The sequence below is a fragment of the Moschus berezovskii genome, chromosome 1 (genome assembly GCF_049115385.1).
Source record: "Moschus berezovskii isolate FMDL1 chromosome 1, NW_MosBer_1.0, whole genome shotgun sequence".
NCBI lineage: Eukaryota > Metazoa > Chordata > Mammalia > Artiodactyla > Moschidae > Moschus > Moschus berezovskii.
Genome location: NC_142460.1, coordinates 87495139 through 87513985, shown reverse-complemented (window position 1 = coordinate 87513985; position 18847 = coordinate 87495139). Strand labels below are relative to the sequence as shown.

Below are 18847 nucleotides of genomic sequence, written 5' to 3'. Positions count from 1 at the left end.
AGTTTTATTTTCAGGTTTTAAAAATTTGTTCTAAATTAGAGCATTAATCTCATTTCCAGTTCAATGCTTCTTTCCTCCCACTCATTTTAAGTGCAGATACTCTCATTTAAGAATCTTGACACAGGGCTCAAGGGGTGCCTTTGTTTTTAGTGATAGCTGCAAAGGTGCAAGGGCTTCCCTGGTGGGTCAGAGAGTAAAGAATCTGCCTGAAACGTGGGAGACCTGAGTTCGATCCCTGGGTTGGGTAGATCCCCTGGAGGAGGGCATGGCAACCCACTCCATTATTCTTGCCTGGGGAGTCCCCATGGACAGAGGAGCCTGGCGGGCTATAGTCCATAGGGTCACAACGACTGAGTGGCTAAGTGTAGCACAGCACAGCAGAAAGGTGCAAATACAATTTTTTTCTCTTTAATTATCCTCATTTTTTTTTTTAAACCAAAGATAATCACAGTATCACAGTAAAACTAATTTGTTTGCATTAAACTTGATCTGATTATTGAAGTGCAGTAAGAATAGTGATTAACCGTGCAGGTCCTTTTTTAATACTGCTTTGCTGGAGCCTTGTAAACAAGGTACCAGGTTGAGAAGTAGAGTGAACTTCATCTATACTTGCCATAGTCTTATAGATTCTGCTGCCTTTGTATGAAAGTCACATAGGTCATTTCTCTGTTACTCAGGTTCAGTATTTTTAGTGTGAGCCTCAATTTTGATGACAGAAGTTTTAGAAAGTAAGTGAACAGCAGTAAGAAAATTGTTTACTTGTTACCTATTTCTTATTGGGGTCCCAGAGGATTGTCATACACAATTTTAAGATAACGACTGGAATTATCAGTTAGGATTATACCACGTTATACCAAGTATTTAGGAACTTCACACAATTGCTGGAACACTTATGTACCTATACAAATGCAACATAAAGAAGGCTAACTATTACTTCTTATTTGATAATATTTCCCATGTGATGTACTATCAAATAAGTCTTTGTTCCAGAGACACTCTGGAAAATTTCAAAGTTTGTGGTCAAAAGACTTCATTTAAAATTTGATTTGGGGAAGTTTGTCGAAGACATTAAATTTTTGGACACTTGCCTTAATAGGATCACAGGTCAGTATGAAATAATACTTGTCTATTTAGCAGATGAAGAAAAATTAAGTATTAGTTTTATATAAGTACAGTATTGATAGTAAAACTTGATTTTTAAAACCCTTATAATAATTCAGTTTTAGCCAGCTTGATTACACATGGTAAAATCTTATCTCTCTTCAGCTTTTTGTATAACTTTAGTTTATCCTTCGTAACCAGAAGCTCTAATTCGGACAAAATTACTCGCATTTCCCTTAACAAAATGCATCTTTATTACGCATGCCTTTTCTTAGCCAAGAACACATCCTACTTTCCTTGCATAGGGAGATGTTTCCTTTGTTGTTTCTTGTAGCTTTAATTACTTGTATTAGAATTTGTAACCTTTGAAAACCTTAAGTTCTGGTGAAAATTTAGAAACTAAACAATTGTGGACTGCCTCTTATACTAGGATTCTGCAGCTTGGCAAAATCATAAAGACTTTATAACTTCTAGGAACATATGCTTTCTCATAGAAAAATTTCTCAGCATGGCACTGTTGACTGAAGAAAATAAAAAAGCACAATATGAGAGTTGTGAGTTAAGGTTTATTTGGGACAAAATGAGAAGTATAGCCTAGAAGACAGTATTTCAGATAGCTGAGAAACTGCTCGAATGAGGTAGAGGGGAAGGTCAGTGTTACATATGATTTTAGTGAAGAGGGTATTTGCAGTCAAGCACACGTTTTGGCAGAGGCTTGCTGCTATGGTTTTAGTGTTTTTCTAGATAGAAGGAGTTGTAAGAATTGGGCCCGTAAACTCTTCTAACTATCTGAAGATGTGTTCTGCCTGTTTTTCCCAGAGCACTATGTGCCTGGAAAATTCCTGATTTCTCCACCCTGAACTCCTTTCAGGGCGTGTTGAAGGTCACATCTATAGCAACTCAGGATTTAATCCTTATGGAGGTAGATGGAAAGTGCCTATATTTGGCATCAACAAACATGCTTACTAATAATCCCAAGTTTTATCTCTAATTTTTCAATAATAGGAAGCCAAAAGTAGATAAACCTACATAAAGTAATCTTTCACCTATTGTGTCTTATTTGGAATGATCTAAATTTTCAATAAATTTCTATTACTTAACCTAGTCTTGGCAAAGCTTTAGAGTTTTAGACTAAAAATTCAGGAAGCTTGTTTGAAAAGTTCACCTAGAAAACTTTTAATTGTCCTTTTATTTATTTAGTTTACTTGTTTTAAATCAATGGTCCTAACTGTTTTAGCACCAGGGACTGGTTTTGTAGAAGACAATTTTTTTTATAGACCAAGGTGGGTGATAGGGGAGGTTTTAGGATGATTTAGGAGTGTTATATTTATTGTACACTTTATTTCTATTATTATTACATCGGCTCCACCTCAGATCATCAAACATTAGATCTTAGAGTTTGGGAACCCCTGCTCTAAACAATTTTATTTAGATTATACTAAACATTTTACCATGCCAGATTGTTTTTCTTACTGACAAATTTGTCAGCTTAGGTAGAATAAAAGTATTATAATAATACTCATAATTCTTAAGACAGCTCGGTTTTAATTAAATCAATAAGCTTATAGATTTATTATAGATTATCTTAGATAACATAATCTTGAAAAGCATCTGAGTTAGTTATATTCTTTAGAACTTTGGAATAGCGAATCCTTAAAACTTGTCTTTAAACCAAAAAAATAGAGCTCTTATTGTAGACAATACTATACTTCCAAAAAATTTAAAAAGAAGATTACACTTCTGAGGAAGATTTTTAACTCTATTTAGGTTATGTATTTAATCTGGACTTGGTATCATGAGTTTAGCACAAGTGATGCCATTTGGAGCCTCTGGTTTTTCTCTTTGACAAACAGATTTTCACTTTTACTAGCCAGATAGATGAAAAGTTATGTCTTGGTATGGTTTTAATATGCATTTTTATAAATGTGCAAGATGGTAAATTTTTTTTTTTAATTTTCAGAATTATTTAAAGAAATATATCTGAATTATCTGGTTATGTCTTTTCCTTATGTTTCTACCAAGTTTTAGTCTTTCTCCTTCTCTTTTTTAAAGCATCTTAGAATCTTTTCTTTTTAAAACTGATTAGGGTTCCAGCCATTTGTTTGACATGTACAGTTCATAAATTTTCTCAAAACTTACCAGTTGTATTTTGACTTTATTGCATTATTTTTGCCATGCAGAATTTTCATTTATTTTTTTAGTGATCTTTTTTTAATTTTTGCTTCTCAATTGTCATAGTTAGAAAGTTTTTCATACAGTGAGATTAAAGAGATTTTCACATATTTTCTTTTAATATTCTTAAGTTTGCATTTAGATTCCTGATACATTTAGAATTTAGTTTTGTGTATCGTGTTAAGCCTGAATCCAGTTTTATTTCTCAGTGGCTCTGATTTATAAAAGAGTTTATCTTGGTCCGAGTGATTTGAGATGCCACCATCATATATTAAATATCCATATGTAATTAAGTCTATTTCTGGACTTTCTATTTTATTTACTATTCTTTCTGTCAATTAATGAGCCAGTACCATGCTTTTATTTATAAAGGCTTTATAGTGTATTTTTTATAAAGGCTGTATAGTGTCTTTTAATGTCTGGTAGGGTAACTGCTGTTGCTGCTGCTGCTGCTGCTAAGTCGCTTAAGTCGTGTCCGACTCTGTGCAGCCCCATAGATTGCAGCCCACCAGGCTCCCCCGTCCCTGGGGTTCTCCAGACAAGAACACTGGAGTGGGTTGCCATTTCCTTCTCCAATGCATGACAGTGAAAAGTGAAAGTGAAGTCACTCAGTCATGTCTGACTCTTTGCGACCCCATGGACTGCAGCCTACCAGGCTCCTCCATCCATGGGATTTTCCAGGCAAGAGTTGGAGTTGGGTGCCATCGCCTTCTCTGAGGGTAACTTCTACCTTATAGTTTTTCAGTATTTTCCTGGCTATTCTTGCATGTTTGCCCATATGAAACTTAAAGTGCTTTTTGATATTTTATTGGAATTGGGTTGAAATTTAATAGAACTGATTTGTCAGGAGTTTTAAAATATTTTCCTCATACAGATTTTTAGGAGTTTTAGTTTTCTTCCTACCAGTTTTGTACATTTCTTGTTAAATTTATTTCTATTATATTTAATCATTATTCTGTTTTTAATTGATGGTTGTCTTCTGTGCTTTCTACATAGTTATTATTTGAGTATGTAAAGGCTATTAAGCTTCATGTATTTTTTATCCATACTTCCGTTGTTTAAATTACTTATCATTTACCGTTAAATCAATTATCATTGATTCTCAAGGAGTTTCCAGGTATTGTCATATCATTTGCAAATAGAGATATTTTACTTTTTCCCTAACAATTCTTGTGCTTCTGACAGATTTCTTTTGTCTGATTGAATTCTCTATTAATAATAGAGCTATATAGGTAATGGTAGTAGATAGTGGTAACAGAGATAGTGGACATTTTTGCTTTGTTCATGATCCTAGTGGAAATGCCTCTGCTACCATAATGAGATACTGGCTTCAGGATTATGATGTGTGTTTGTGTGAAAAGTGAAAGTCGCTTGGTCATGTCCAACTCTTTGCGACCCCATGGACTATACAGCCCATGGAATTCTCCAGACCAGAATACTGGAGTGGGTAGTCATTCCCTTCTCCAGGGGATCTTTCCAACCCAAGGTTTGAACCCAGGTCTCCCTCATTGCAGGCAGATTCTTTACCATTTGAGCCACCAGGGAAGTCCCATGTGTGTGTATGTGCAGTCATTTTAGGAAAATGTCCATTAATTGCAATTTTCTCAAATATTTTGTATCAGAAATGGGTACTAAATTTTGTTAAAGGGTTTTTCAGCATCAATGGAGATAATCTTAGGTTTTTTTTTTCCCCTGTTACATCTGTTAGCATGTTATAGTAATAAGATTTCCTACTATTGAATCAGTTTTATATTCCAGAATAAATTTCAGTTGGTTGTGGTATATTATTTTTTACATGATACTGGATTCTATCTGCTAATATTTAATATAGTATACTTTTACATTGTTACCCATAAATAATATTAGTCTGTAGTTTTCACGCGTGTGCTCATGTGTGTGTTTGCACTATCTTTACTCAAGTTTTGATATGATTGTTTGGTATCAGACATGCTTCATGAAAAACAGGAAGGTTTTCCCTTATTTTCAGTACTTTGGAACTGGTTAAAGTTTTGATATGATTACCCTATGAAACAATCTTGGATTGTGCCTTTTAGTAGGATTAGTTCTTTGACCAGCTTCTCTGTTTTATTTTTTCAGAAATCAGTCTCTTTAAACTTTCTACATCTGGTGGGGTCAGTTTTGGTAACCTTTCCGAACAAAATTATTTATTTCATCTGGATTTTCAAATATATTTTCTTAGAGATCTGTAAATAAGTCTGATAGGAATTTAAAATATTTCTTCCTTTTCTCTTTTTGATTTGTTATTTTGTAAATTTCTACTTCTTTTTTTCCCTTGATCAGATCAACTTGTGGTCTATTTTGTAAATTTAAAAAATCAAAGTTTGTTTTACTGATGAGGTCTACTAACAAAAAATCTTACCTCATTCATTCCTTATTTTTGAATTTTATTACTTCCCACTGCTTTCTTTTGTTTTACTTTGTCGTACTGTTTCTAGAGTTTTTTGTTGTTTTTGTTGAACTAGGAATTTAATTTGTTGACATTTATGTTTTTATTGTGAAACTCCAATACTTTGGCCACTTCATGTGAAGAGTTGACTCATTGGAAAAGACCCTGATGATGGGAGGGATTGGGGGCAGGAGGAGAAGGGGATGACAGAGGATGAGATGGCTGGATGGCATCACCGACTCAATGGACATGAGTTTGGGTAAACTCTGGGAGTTGGTGATGGACAGGGTGGCCTGGCGTGCTGCGATTCATGGGGTCACAGAGAGTCGGACACAACTGAATGACTGAACTGAACTGATGTTTTTATTGATAAATTGCTGTGTTTTTAATTTTGATACTATAAATTTAGTACTGTGAATTTTCCTATGGTCGCTTATTTTAAATGTAGCCAGACATCTGATATTTAAGGCTTTCATTATTTTCTTTATAGGAATTATGGAATTTGCATATTTTCCCCTTTTGGCTGCGTGGAAGTTCTTTTTTTGTTGTCGTTAGTAATTTCTAGTTTTATTGCATTGTAATCTAACACATGGACAGGGAGGCCTGGCATGCTGTGATTCATGGGGTCGCAGAGAGTCGGACACGACTGAGTGACTGAACTGAACTGAACTGAATCTAAGTGTGTTTTATAACATTTCTGCATTATGAAATTCACTAACAGTTTGTTTCCTAATACAGAATATGATCAATACAAACTGGATAGATATATTCTCTATAATAAAAATAAAATGAGATGTTTTCACAATATCTTCTTATTATGTTAATTATGTCTTATTCATTCCCCAATGCCAGTACTTCATCTGTCTCTGAATTATTTATTAAGGTCTACCAATTGTTAGTGTACTTCTCTCTTTGTCTCCTTGTGTCCTTTACAGTGTTTGCTGATTGCTTGTTATTTAGAGTGTAAATATTCACAGTAAATATGACTGATAGATAGTTATCTTTATTGTGCTTTTGGTTTTGAGCATTAAATTATACCCATCTTGGAGTGCCCCTCTCTGGTTTCTTCTTGTTTCCCTTTACCTAGAAATTCCTTTTTTCCATCCCTTTCATATTTTTAGCCTTCTTGAATCGCTTTGTTTTAGATGTGCTTTTTGTGTACCACATTGAGTTGTAGTAGTGTTTTGCTTTCTGATACAAATTGAAAATCTTTTTTTGTGTGTGTGTGTTTGAAAATTTATAATGTAATTCCTCATTTTAATTTTTTAGTAATTAAAAATAACAAATGAACATCTGAAGATCTTTTTAATAGATAATTTAATTCTGCTCACATTGATTGATATGAATAATATGTCTGGTGTAAATTCTCAAATTATTTTATAATTATGTATTATGTAGTTGCTATGTTTCTTTATCTCAGGGTAGTCTTTGGTACTTTATTTTTAAATTTAGAAAAGTATATATTTTTGTTTTATTGGGTACCTTTTATTATCTGGTTTGATAAGATTTTAATTATATTCCATAATTCCTATCTATTGCCTTAACAACAGTCACTGACATTGAACTTACTTTAGCTTTCTTTTACCCTCTACCTTTTCCTTCCATTTTCCAAGTGCATTATTTCTGCCTTATCTCAATATATAAATTTTGTATATTAATTTTCCACCTTTGTTTCCTTGTAGGAATGGAAGATTAATATAATCTACATTTTTAGTTGTTCAGTTCTTTACCATTGTTCTTACTGCTGAGGTGTTCCTTTCTCTCTTTGAACAGATGAAACTTATCCTCTAGTAGATTTAGATTTCATGAGGAGGGCTTATATAATATAGAATTCTCCAAGGTCTTGTATGTTTAAAATTGTTTTTCCATAACCTTAATATTTGAAGCACATCTTGGTTGGACGGCCTATACTTTCGTTTATTGGGCTTTTTGAAAATGTTATCTCTTTGCTTTGTATACTGTTTTTGAGATTTCTGATTCTTTTGCCCTTCCAGATTCTTTTGCCTTGAGGTTTATTTTCCATATCTTTGAAGTTTGATAGTTTTCCTAGGTGTTTTAACTATTTCTTTGGAACAAAGTATAGTGTCTTAAAAGCAACTAGTATTATGTACTCGGAGAAGGCAATGGCAAGCCACTCCAGTACTCTTGCCTAGAAAATCCCATGGATGGAGGAGCCTGGTAGGCTGCAGTCCGTGGGGTCGCTAAGGGTCGGACATGACTGAGCGACTTCACTTTCACTTTTCACTTTCACACATTGGAGAAGGAAATGGCAACCCACTCCAGTGTTCTTGCTTGGAGAATCCCAGGGACAGGGGAGCTTGGTGGGCTTCCGTCTATGGGGTCACACAGAGTCGGACACGACTGAAGTGACTTAGCAGCAGCAGCAGTATTATGTACTATCTCAGAGTTTCTGCAAGTCATGAATTTGGGAGCAGTTTTCCTTGTATTTCTGGTTTGAGTTTTTCATAGGGTTGTAGTCATCTGAAAGATTGACTTACATCTGCTTTTAAGATAACTCACATACATGCTGGCAATTTGGTGTTCAGTTCTACACATGAGCTTCTTCATAGAGCTTCATGATACCCTTATGCCTTGATGGTTGGCTTCCCTCAGAGTGATTGACCCAAGAGAGAGCAAAATGGAAGCTGCAGTGTCTTGTGGCCTAGCCTCAGTGTTTTAATTGTAGATGAGACGCTAAATTGGTCCCTGTTCTCCTTCACTAGAAATAGAAGTTTCTTGGCTTCCATAATTTTTATGGAAAATTAAATTTTCCTCATCCTGTTCATCTTCTCTTCGTGATATTTCAGTTACATATATGTTTGACTATTCAGGGTGTGGAATCTATTATTTTACTACGAAGAGCACTGATATTTTATCAGTCAGTTAGCTTAGCTGAACTCAAACTTTTCTCGGCAATAGCTCAAATCTCTGTTCAGTTGTGTAGACTTTTACCTGGCTGCTTGGATTCTGAACACACTTGCATAGTTCTGAGGTCAGCTAGGTATTTGGGCAGAAATTATATGAAAAATTTTTGGTTCCCCTCTGTATCTCTCAGTTCTGAATTATCTCACTTCATTTTGTGTCTCTTGTAGTTACACTGAGCTCTGTTTCACATTCTGTCAATAAACTCCAGTTTTCCATTTAAGGATTCTTTCTTAGTGAGGCCTTCCCTAATGATGCTATTTAAAAATTTCAGAGCCACTCATATCTTTCTGGTGCTGCTGCTGCTTCTTTTTTTTTTTTTTACACAGCTGTTATCTATCAACAGTTAACACAGTATGTGTTTTAACATTTTTTTATTTTCTGATTTCCCCAACTAGAATGTAAGCTCTTTAAGAGTTGATGTACTTTCCTCTTGTTCAGTGCTATTTCTTCAGTTCCTAGAAAAGCTCAGATTGATGCTTAATAAATACTTATTAATGAATGAATCAATGCATTAATTAATTTCATTTCTTGTCTCTTGTGTAGTACTCGAAAGGCAGTGGATGAGGAAGAGGAAGCAGTTGAAGAGCGTCGAGATATGCGAACTATTTGGGTGACAGGCAGAAAAGGTTTAAGTGAAAGGGAAGCAGCAACCCTTATAGTAGAAGAAGCCAGAATGATTCTGCAGCAGGACTTAGTTGAAATGGGAGTGCAGTGGAATCTACATTCCTTTCTAAATTCTGATACACACTCATTGACCAGCAGTGAGTCAGAAATAAAAGAACACAAATTTATACCTCAAACTAAGAGTTCTTATAAAAGATTAACATCAAAGAAGAAAAGTGACACAATATTTAGTGATTCTGTTAATCACTTACCAGATACCATGCAAGATTTGGATAAAAGTAGACAGCATACAGATTCCTTTTATTATAAATTTCAGGATGGGCATCAAGAGTGTCATCATTCCATCTCCAGAGCAAAAAAACAGGCTTCTTTGAGTATTAAAAAAGGAAAGCTAGGAACCTCTCTGAATGAAGGGAAAGCAAGCACTTCAAAAGTTGTTCGGACTCTCTCATCAGGGAAAACAAAAAGAGAAGCTTTAAATCTTAGTTCAGAAAAGATGAGATCTTGGAAACATGGTAAGCATCGAAAACGATCCAGAGACAGTAGCCCTGTGAAAGACACAAAGATGCGTAGAATCAATTTACAAGAACAGACTATGTCTAATTCTATTCATTGTGAAGACTCTTTTACTTTAGATGAGACGAGTATGAAATTTAGAAATCCAGAGCCATTCGCTAAAAACGTATCTTTCTGTGCTGAGAGAAGATATAACATAATACCATTTGCATCACAAACAGAACAAAGTTGTTTAAGGAACAATAAAATACCTAGTGATATTCTTGGGGAACACTTTATCACAGGATCTCAGAGTAAACATGTGATTCAGGCCACTAGTGTGGTCAGTGAAGATGGAAGAGGATTAACTGTTGAATCAGAAAAAAAAAATAAAGTGGTGATACAAAATGATTCAAAAATCCAGAGTGTTTATGTGAGACACCATGACACCCATCCAGTTAACCAGTGCCTGGAAAAGCAGTTTAATAAAGAGACAAACACTCACACCGAACTGAATAAAATAGTAGCAAAACAAATACCCTATGAGACAGACAGCAATTATATGAATAGAGCCTCAGATGTTATTATGAAATGTGAAAGTACAAAGTTTAATGCTGAGGAAAATAAATCAAGTAATCTTAAGGCATCAGGAGATACCATAAGCAGCACTGAGATACCCAGTGAAGTACATCTTCCAAGTGGAGCATTTGGTAAATTAGGAGGCCAGCCTGAGAATATTCTAAATACTCCTAGAGTACAAGGAAGAACAGACGCTTATGCAGCAGACAGAACTAAAAATAATCATGTTTCTGACTTAGGTTTAGATGTCTGTGATCTTGAAGATAGTTTCTACCTGGATACTCAGTCAGAGAAAATAATTCAGCAGATAGCAACTGTAAATGCCAACCAAGAAGGCCCCAAGGATACCAACCTGGCAACAGGGGTGATTCAAAAGAACCTAGACAAACAGAGCTCAATAAACTCCTTTCAGAAAGAGACTCATGTTGCTTTTCCATCTGAACAGCATTCACTAGGAATGACAAATCATTTGAAGCATAAGACTGTAGGAGTTGTGAAGCAAAGCACTGATTCACATGAGGTTGATACCCTGACTCCAGGAGGCCCAATTTTTTATTCTCCACTACTAGTAGGGGAAAATGGCCCATGTTTTAAAGGCAGTGAACTTTCTGTTACTGACTCCCAATTAAATAGTTTTCTTCAAGGTTATCAAACACAAGAAGCTGTGAAGCCAGTTATACCTGTGGTTCCTCAAAAGAGAACTACTGGTACAGATGTAGAGTGTCTGCCAGTTCCTGAAACAAGTTTGAATTTGAGTGGTAGTTTACTATTTGACAGTTTCAGTGAAGACTGCCTTGTGAAAGAACAACGACCTGATGGACAAGAAAGAGAACACCTTACTTCTGAAATAACATCAGTCCATTTCGATGACTCTCTGTGTCTACAACCAGAGGGCGTAATTAAAAAACCAGATATGAATGAGAATCAAGATAATCCGCAGCCATTGTCTTGTTTCAGTGATGAGTCTATTATATTTTCAGAAATCGATTCTGTTCAGATGGTTGCAGCTTTGGACAATGTAGACATATTTCCTGTCCAAGAGAAACATGATACTGCAGAATCTCTAAAAATACTGAAACTGGATGATCCAGTGACTGTAGGTAATGATTATTCCGAAACAGGAGTAATTGGAGGAGATAAAGATAAAAGGTCTCAAAAATCCAAGTTAACTGGCACAAGGCAAGATAATTCATTTCTATGGTCAGGAGCATCATTTGATTTAAGTCCTGGACTGCAGAGGATTTTAGACCAAGTGCCCAGTCCTCTAGAAAATGAAAACCTTAAATTAACTGCTACAGACTTGCCTGGTTTGAATGTAGAAAATGCAGAGGTAAATGACAGACAAGAAGTGATTTCAAATATGGAGCCAAATCAAGTACAAAGAATTCCATTTTCCCCTAAAATTGTAATAAGAGGCAATATTGAGGCACAACAGAACAATGTCATTCATGGTGAAGCCTCCCTCTTGCCTTGTAAAGAAGACTGTGTAGTTCATGATAATGGACTCATTCCACCTACACCTATTCCTTCTGATTCTAAGTTGGCATTTCCAGATATTCTTGGAACAGCTGTGAAACTTAAAAGTTCTTCATTTGGCTCACCTTCGAATAATAAAAACCATGATTTACATCCAGAGAGTAGAAATGGTTTTGAAGATAACAGTTCTATTAGAGACACAAGTTTTTCACCGCAGTTACCGCAAAATGGATCACAGTTAACTCTAGCCTCATGCAGTCCTGAAAGTTTGGCCATAATTGATGTAGCAAGTGACCAAACTCTCTTTCAAACATTCATGAAGGAATGGCAAAGCAAAACTCGATTCTCCATCTCACTGGCTTGTGAAAAGATCAGTAATTTGACATCTTCTAAAAGTGCTGCTATTGGTGGTATGTTTAAGCAAGGTAAGATTTTTAAAAAAAATCTTTTACATTTGTATGTAAAACAGTGTGACTGAGACTTTGCAGAATTGTATATTAAATGTAATAAATTTGGTCAAAGTTTAATAAGCTTCTCCTGTGTAGGTTTACATGTAGAACAACCTTATTGTTCAGTGCAACTCAGTTAATAATAGTAACCCTCTGGTATAAGAGATGGGGGACATCTGGACACATGGGTAGGAGAGCTGAGCAGTGAGGCCAAGAGCTCAAAGCTGGTAGAATGAAAAAGTGCAGACCACTAGGACACTGTTTGTTCCTCTGGCTCTGATCTGTTGTTGTGCCTGGGGTCTATCAATCCTGTGTCTGCCTTCTTCCAAGTAGGCCAGAGAGCCCATCTGAACAGCCTTACTATAGCAGCTCCCCATAGGAGTTCCATACCAGCGTTGTTGCCCAAGTCACTGACCCAGTAGCCAAGCTTATTGCTACTGGAGACACCATAGCTGGTGTGTCTGAGTCAGAGGCCAGAATTAGAACAGTGTTTGACAGCTTAATGCTTGGTTATGCCAGGAACCTGTCTCTCAAATAGCAGCTCTTTCTTCTATGCCATTCTGGGCTTTCCCCTGGCTGAGGCCATAGGGCTTTTCTGTTTGGTTGTCTTGCTCATCTCTTTATTTTGTGAGACTCTGTGGAAGTTTCTCATATATAACTGCTGCCTTAGCTCGTGGTCATGCCTGGCGTTAGTGTAAAATGTGCCGAGGTTTACCATTAAACACTTTTCTCTTAAATCATATATATATATATACATATATATGTAATAATCATATATGTATAAATATATTAGTTTGAATATGTTTCTAAAATTTAAGGTGTATATTTTGAATATGGTTCAGCTTTTTTGTGGCACCATAATGATATGGTTTTAATTAATTAATTAAAATATGACTGATTTACAATATTGAATTAGTTTTGGGTATACAGTGATTTGGGTATATAGTGATTCAGTTTTTTATAGATTATACTCAAGTTAATGTAATTGTAAAATAATGGTTCTATTTCCCTTTTCTGTATGATATATTCTTATGGCTGACTTATACATTGTAGTTTGTACTAATTAATCTTCTACTGCTATCTGGACCCTCACACCTCCTTTTCCTCAACCACTGATCTATTCTCTTTATCTGTGAGTCTGTTTATCTTTAGTTATATTCACTTGTTTAATTCTTTAGGCTCCACATATAAATGATAATATACAGTATTTGTCTTTCTGTCTGACTTATTTTACTCAGGTCCTTTCATGTTGTTGCAAATGGCAGACATGATGGTTTGTATTATCATTGCTCATGAATTATTTTCTCTTAAACTGTAATATCCTAATTCACTTATGTCATAACAGAAGTACATAACAAATAGGCACTATATTTTCACAGTGTGTATTAGCTATGTTTTCCAAGACTTATCTCAAGTAGAATTTATAACTCCACTGATAGTCATGAATTCTATACTGCAATGTTGACCCCATAGCCTCACAGGACTCTTCCAAGTTTTCAGAGAATTGAAACTTTTGGTCAGATAATACCATGTATTCCTGTCTTATTTCATGACAGTAATGATTCAGTATTATGAAGGGTAGATAGCTGTATTCAGCTTGACAACATGTTGTGGAAATCAAAGACTTGATGAAATTTCTTAAATCTCTGTATTTATGAATGAATTTGTTCATAAAGATCTATTTGTTTGCTACTCAATTCAGGAAGAATATGTGTTAATGACAAGTTTTATGTACTTTCAGTGTTAACTAGCTCTTTCTATTTTTCATCCAACAAACAAAATTGAGTACATTTCCTGTGCTAGCAGTTAGATTAAAAACATTCCACTAAAATTTAACAAATATGTGCCAGTTATTTTCCACGTATTGGGGATATCATTATGAATAAAATAGACTAGTTGTTGACCTAATGTTTTTGACCAACGTCTTTGGAATTGAAGATGTATTATTTTAGGAAAAATGTTGACTGCGTATACAAAATCATACCTAATTTTTAACTAAGAACTAAGACTCTTGGTTTTTCTAAGTGTTAAAAACTCTTGGAGTTTCTAAGTGTTAAAAGTTGCTGAGTTTGCTGTAAAATTTTTGTGGTGTGCAAATGGTCTTTATTTTTGAGTTATAAAAATTCAAAATGCAGCTTTTGAAAAACTTGAAGTTAATTTTAAACTTAGTCATTATTACAGATCTCTTTTTAAGAAGTCTTTGGTAGATTTTTCATAGTGACAATTATCTTAATTGATGGGATGCCTAGAAAGATCTTATAAATATCTACAAATGACTATCCATTTAATGCATATTTTAGGGGATCTGAAAAATTTGCTCATCAAATGTATTTATTATTATATTTAATGTTCAATTTAATGACTTTTAGAGATTTTTAACTATTTCACTTTGGATTTACATAGTTAGTTTCCCTCAAGAAGCCTCTATTAGAGATGATGGATTTCCTGTTAAAGATTGTGATGACATCTTGGTGGTTGGGCTTGCAGTATGCTGGGGTGGAAAAGATGCTTACTATTTTTCACTGCAGAAGGAACAAAAGCATTCTGGTAAGTAATCACTATTTGGCTAAGTTATTATGTAATTTTAATGCAACCTCTATGAGGATAGTGACTTTTTTGTTGAGAATAGTCTCCTGATACTTACCTAGACTTTATTTTCAGTAATAAGAAAATCCTTTTCATTTTTTAAAAAATCCTGGCTATTGTGTACATTATTTCACATATTATCTGGAATAATGTTTTAAGAAGCACTCCCCAACCCCCCTTTCTCCCTTCTGCTTGTCACATGGAGCTATTAATACTATGTTTTCTTTCTGGGGGTAGTGGAGCCTTAAGGGCTTGCTGGCCACCTAGAAAATTTGTTTCTGAAGACTGGATCAAAGCAGTTTCTTTACAGGCTTCTTCCCTCCGATTTGGTATATCTGGAACTCATTTAGAGGCAGTGAAGAGCTAGACATCTACAGTAGTTGAATCACAGAGCCTTTGGAAAAGTCTTAGAGTTAAAAGGATATGATCTAGAAATAATTTGTGACCTGATTATGGTGATTGGATACCTAGTTGATTATTAGGTTTTAGTAACAGAATTAATAAGGAAACATTTTAAAAGATGCTGTGTAATGTCTATGCCTGAGTAACCATGAAATATTTTCAGTTGTTTTGTAGGAAAACATCTTATTTTAGATGTAGTTTTATACATTCATACTAAACTTCCCTGTAAAATGAGTTCCTTTTTAAAAACTTTATTCCAAATAACTTTTTTTGTCTTTAATTTTACATTCTGAGAAATGTAGATTTATTTTTAGAATCTTAATGTTTAGAATTTTCTCCCACCTAATTAGAGCTCATTCCTGTTGAGCTATTTCAAATCCTAAAAGATGACACTGTGAAAGTGCTGCACTTAATATGTCAGCAAATTTGGAAGACTCATCAGTGGCCACGGGACTGGAAAAGGTCAGTTTTCATTCCAATCCCAAAGAAAGGAAATGCCAAAGAATGCTCAAACTACCGCACAATTGCACTCATTTCACACGCTAGCAAAGTAATGCTCAAAATTCTCCCCAGGCTTCAACAGTACGTGAACCATGAACTTCCAGATGTTCAAGCTGGTTTTAGAAAAGGCAGAGGAACCAGAGATCAAATTGCCAACATCTGCTGGATCATGGAAAAAGCAAGAGAGTTCCAGAAAAACATCTATTTCTGCTTTATTGACAATGTCAAGGCCTTTGACTATGTGGATCACAATCAACTGTGGAAAATTCTGAAAGAGATGGGAATACCAGACCACCTGACCTGCCTCTTGAGAAACCTGTATGCAGGTCAGAAAGCAACAGAACTGGACATGGAACAACAGACTGGTTCCAAATAGGAAAAGGAGTACAACAAAACTGTATATGGAGAAGGAAATGGCAACCCACTCCAGTATTCTTGCCTAGAGAATCCTGTGGACAGAGGAGCCTGGTGGGCTGCTGTCCATAGGGTCGCATAGTGTCGCAAGCAACTTAGCATGCTTGCATGCAACGCGGTATATTCACCCTGCTTATTTAACTTATATGCAGAGTACATCATGAGAAATGCTGGGCTGGATAAAGCACAAGCTAGAATCAAGATTGCCGGGAGAAATATCAATAACCTCAGATATGCAGATAGCACCATCCTTATGGCAGAAAGTGAAGAAGAACTAAAGAGCCTCTTGATGAAAGTGAAAGAGGAGAGTGAAGAAGTTGGCTTGAAGCTCAACATTCAGAAAACTAAGATCATGGCATCCAGTCCCATCACTTCATGGCAAATAGATGGGGAAACAGTGGCTGACTTTATTTTTGGGGGCTCCAAAATCACTGCAGATGGTGACTGCAGCCATGAAATTAAAAGATGCTTACTCCTTGGAGGAAAGTTATGACCAACCTAGGTAGCATATTAAAAAGCAGAGACATTGCTTTGCCAACAAAGGTCCGTCTGGTCAAAGCTATGATTTTTTCAGTAGTCATGTATGGATGTGAGAGTTGGACTGTGAAGAAAGCTGAGCGCAGAAGAATTGATGCTTTTGAACTGTGGTGCTGGAGAAGACTCTTGAGAGTCCCTTGGACTGCAAGGAGATCCAGCCAGTCCATCCTAAAGGAGATCAGTCCTGGGTGTTCATTGGGAGGACTGATGTTGAAGCTGAAACTCCAGTACTTTCGCCACCTAATGTGAAGAGCTGACTCATTTGAAAAGACCCTGATGCTGGGACAGATTGAGGGCAGGAGGAGAAGGGGATGACAGAGGATGAGATGGTTGGATGGCATCACCGACTCAATGGACATGAGTTTGTGTAGGCTCCAGGCGTTGGTGAGGGACAGGGAGGCCTTATTGTACTGCAGTTCATGGGGTCGCAAGGAGAAAGAGATGACTAAGTGACTGAACTGAACTGAACTGAATTAGAGCATTATAAATCATCTAGCCCAAACCTTAATTTTTAGATTACAAAATACTGCATCTGTATAGCCAACATGACCTGAATAATAAGGTCATGCCAAACTAAACTCTGAGACTTTTGAGTCTTTATCAGTCTTAGCACTGAAGATTGCTACTTCAAATGAATGTGTGTACTTTTTGCCTTAAAATTTTTTTTCTTTTTTTTTTGAAGAAATTAGTGCCAGTTTGATCCCACCTTCTCTGGATCCAAGCCTGACTGTGAAGGATAGATTGTGGCACCTTCAATCTTGCTTTCACAAGGAATCTGATAAAGAACGTTCTATTATCATCTATGACTTCATCCAGAGTTATAAAATTCTTCTTCTGTCTTGTGGCATCTCCCTGGAACAAAGTTATGAAGATCCTAAGGTTTCTTGTCTTATTTAAATAATTTTTGTATACTTCAACAAGTATTTTAATGTTTAGGGTTAATTCTTAAATGACTTGGTGTTTATTTAGCTTCAACACTACTGCTTAAGTAGTTTAGGGTAGTCACTCCTTTGTCCAGTAATCTCATTCATCCAGAACAGATTATTATTAACACCAGATGCCTTTATGTAGATAAAACCAGAGATGTTATAAATTCTAAGCACTAAAGTTCATACCTTTTTCAGAGACTTAAAAAGTTTTCATTTTGGTTATATGTTCTACATTTTCTGTCTCATAGTAAGTTAGAAATGAAAGGAGAACTGTCAGATTTAGATACATGATAGTAGGATATTTCAAATATCCATGAGGATAGAGGCAGAAAATAGTAAAAGCGTATATAGATATAGGAGATCACAAAGGATAGTAGTTAGAGGTCATTTAGCATAGGGATAAATGGCCTTATTAACCCATAAGAACTTTTCCATATAATAGCAAACTGATACACTGTTTATAAAGATGACTGAATTATTAAGGAAGGAGTACCCTTGTACCGCTTCTTTAGCTTTTTTGGCAGAGATTTTTGAGGGCACTGGGGCTTCCCTGGTAGCTCAGCTGGTAAAGATTCCGCCTGCATTGCAGGAGACCCCAGTTTGATTCCTGTGTGGGAAAGATCCACTGGAGAAGGGATAGGCTACCCTCTCCAGTATTTTTGGGCTTCCCTGGTGTCTCTGCTGGTAAAGAATCTGCCTGCAGCGCAGGAGACCTGGCTTTGATCCCTGGGTTGGGAAGATCCCTTGGAGAAGGGAATGGTTACCCACTCCAGTATTCTGGCCAGGAGAATTCCATGGACTATATAGTCGCAAAGAGTTAGACACAACTGAGCGACTTTCACTTCACTTTGAAGGCATTATCAGGTAAACTAATGACACTGTCTTTTCCTATATTTCAAACCAGCCTTTGTTTATGTGATACATTTCATATAGTTTCTAAACTGACTTTTTACTGGATATAAAAGGTTATCATTTAATTTTGATGTTTCAGAGTCCAAAATGAGAATATGGGTAGTATGAGCTTCTTAAAGCTACAGTAGCTTCCCAGATTTATATAGCAACTTTGGTGTAAACCATTTGAAATAGTCCATACTTGGTTTTACTAATCATAGCATTTTTGATGTAAGAGAAACTGTTAATTTATAAAATTTCACTTTTATAAGAAACATTTGCCAACTTTTACATCAGACTATCTTAATCAGTACCTCTAAAAGGGTTCTGATCACTAGTTTGCTGTACCACTAACAGTT

General features: G+C 35.7%; 1 protein-coding gene across 2 annotated transcripts in view; it reads left to right on the top strand.

The window, feature by feature from the left end:
- The window catches only part of POLQ (DNA polymerase theta), a 112571-nt gene that overhangs the window by 51104 nt on the left and 42620 nt on the right, over positions 1-18847 (top strand). For both annotated transcript variants that reach the window (XM_055436418.2, XM_088837393.1), the window contains exons 16-18: positions 9149-12204; positions 14632-14775; positions 17351-17547. In XM_055436418.2, the coding sequence (XP_055292393.2) occupies positions 9149-12204; positions 14632-14775; positions 17351-17547 (3397 nt within the window). The remainder of the gene's footprint in view (positions 1-9148; positions 12205-14631; positions 14776-17350; positions 17548-18847) is intronic.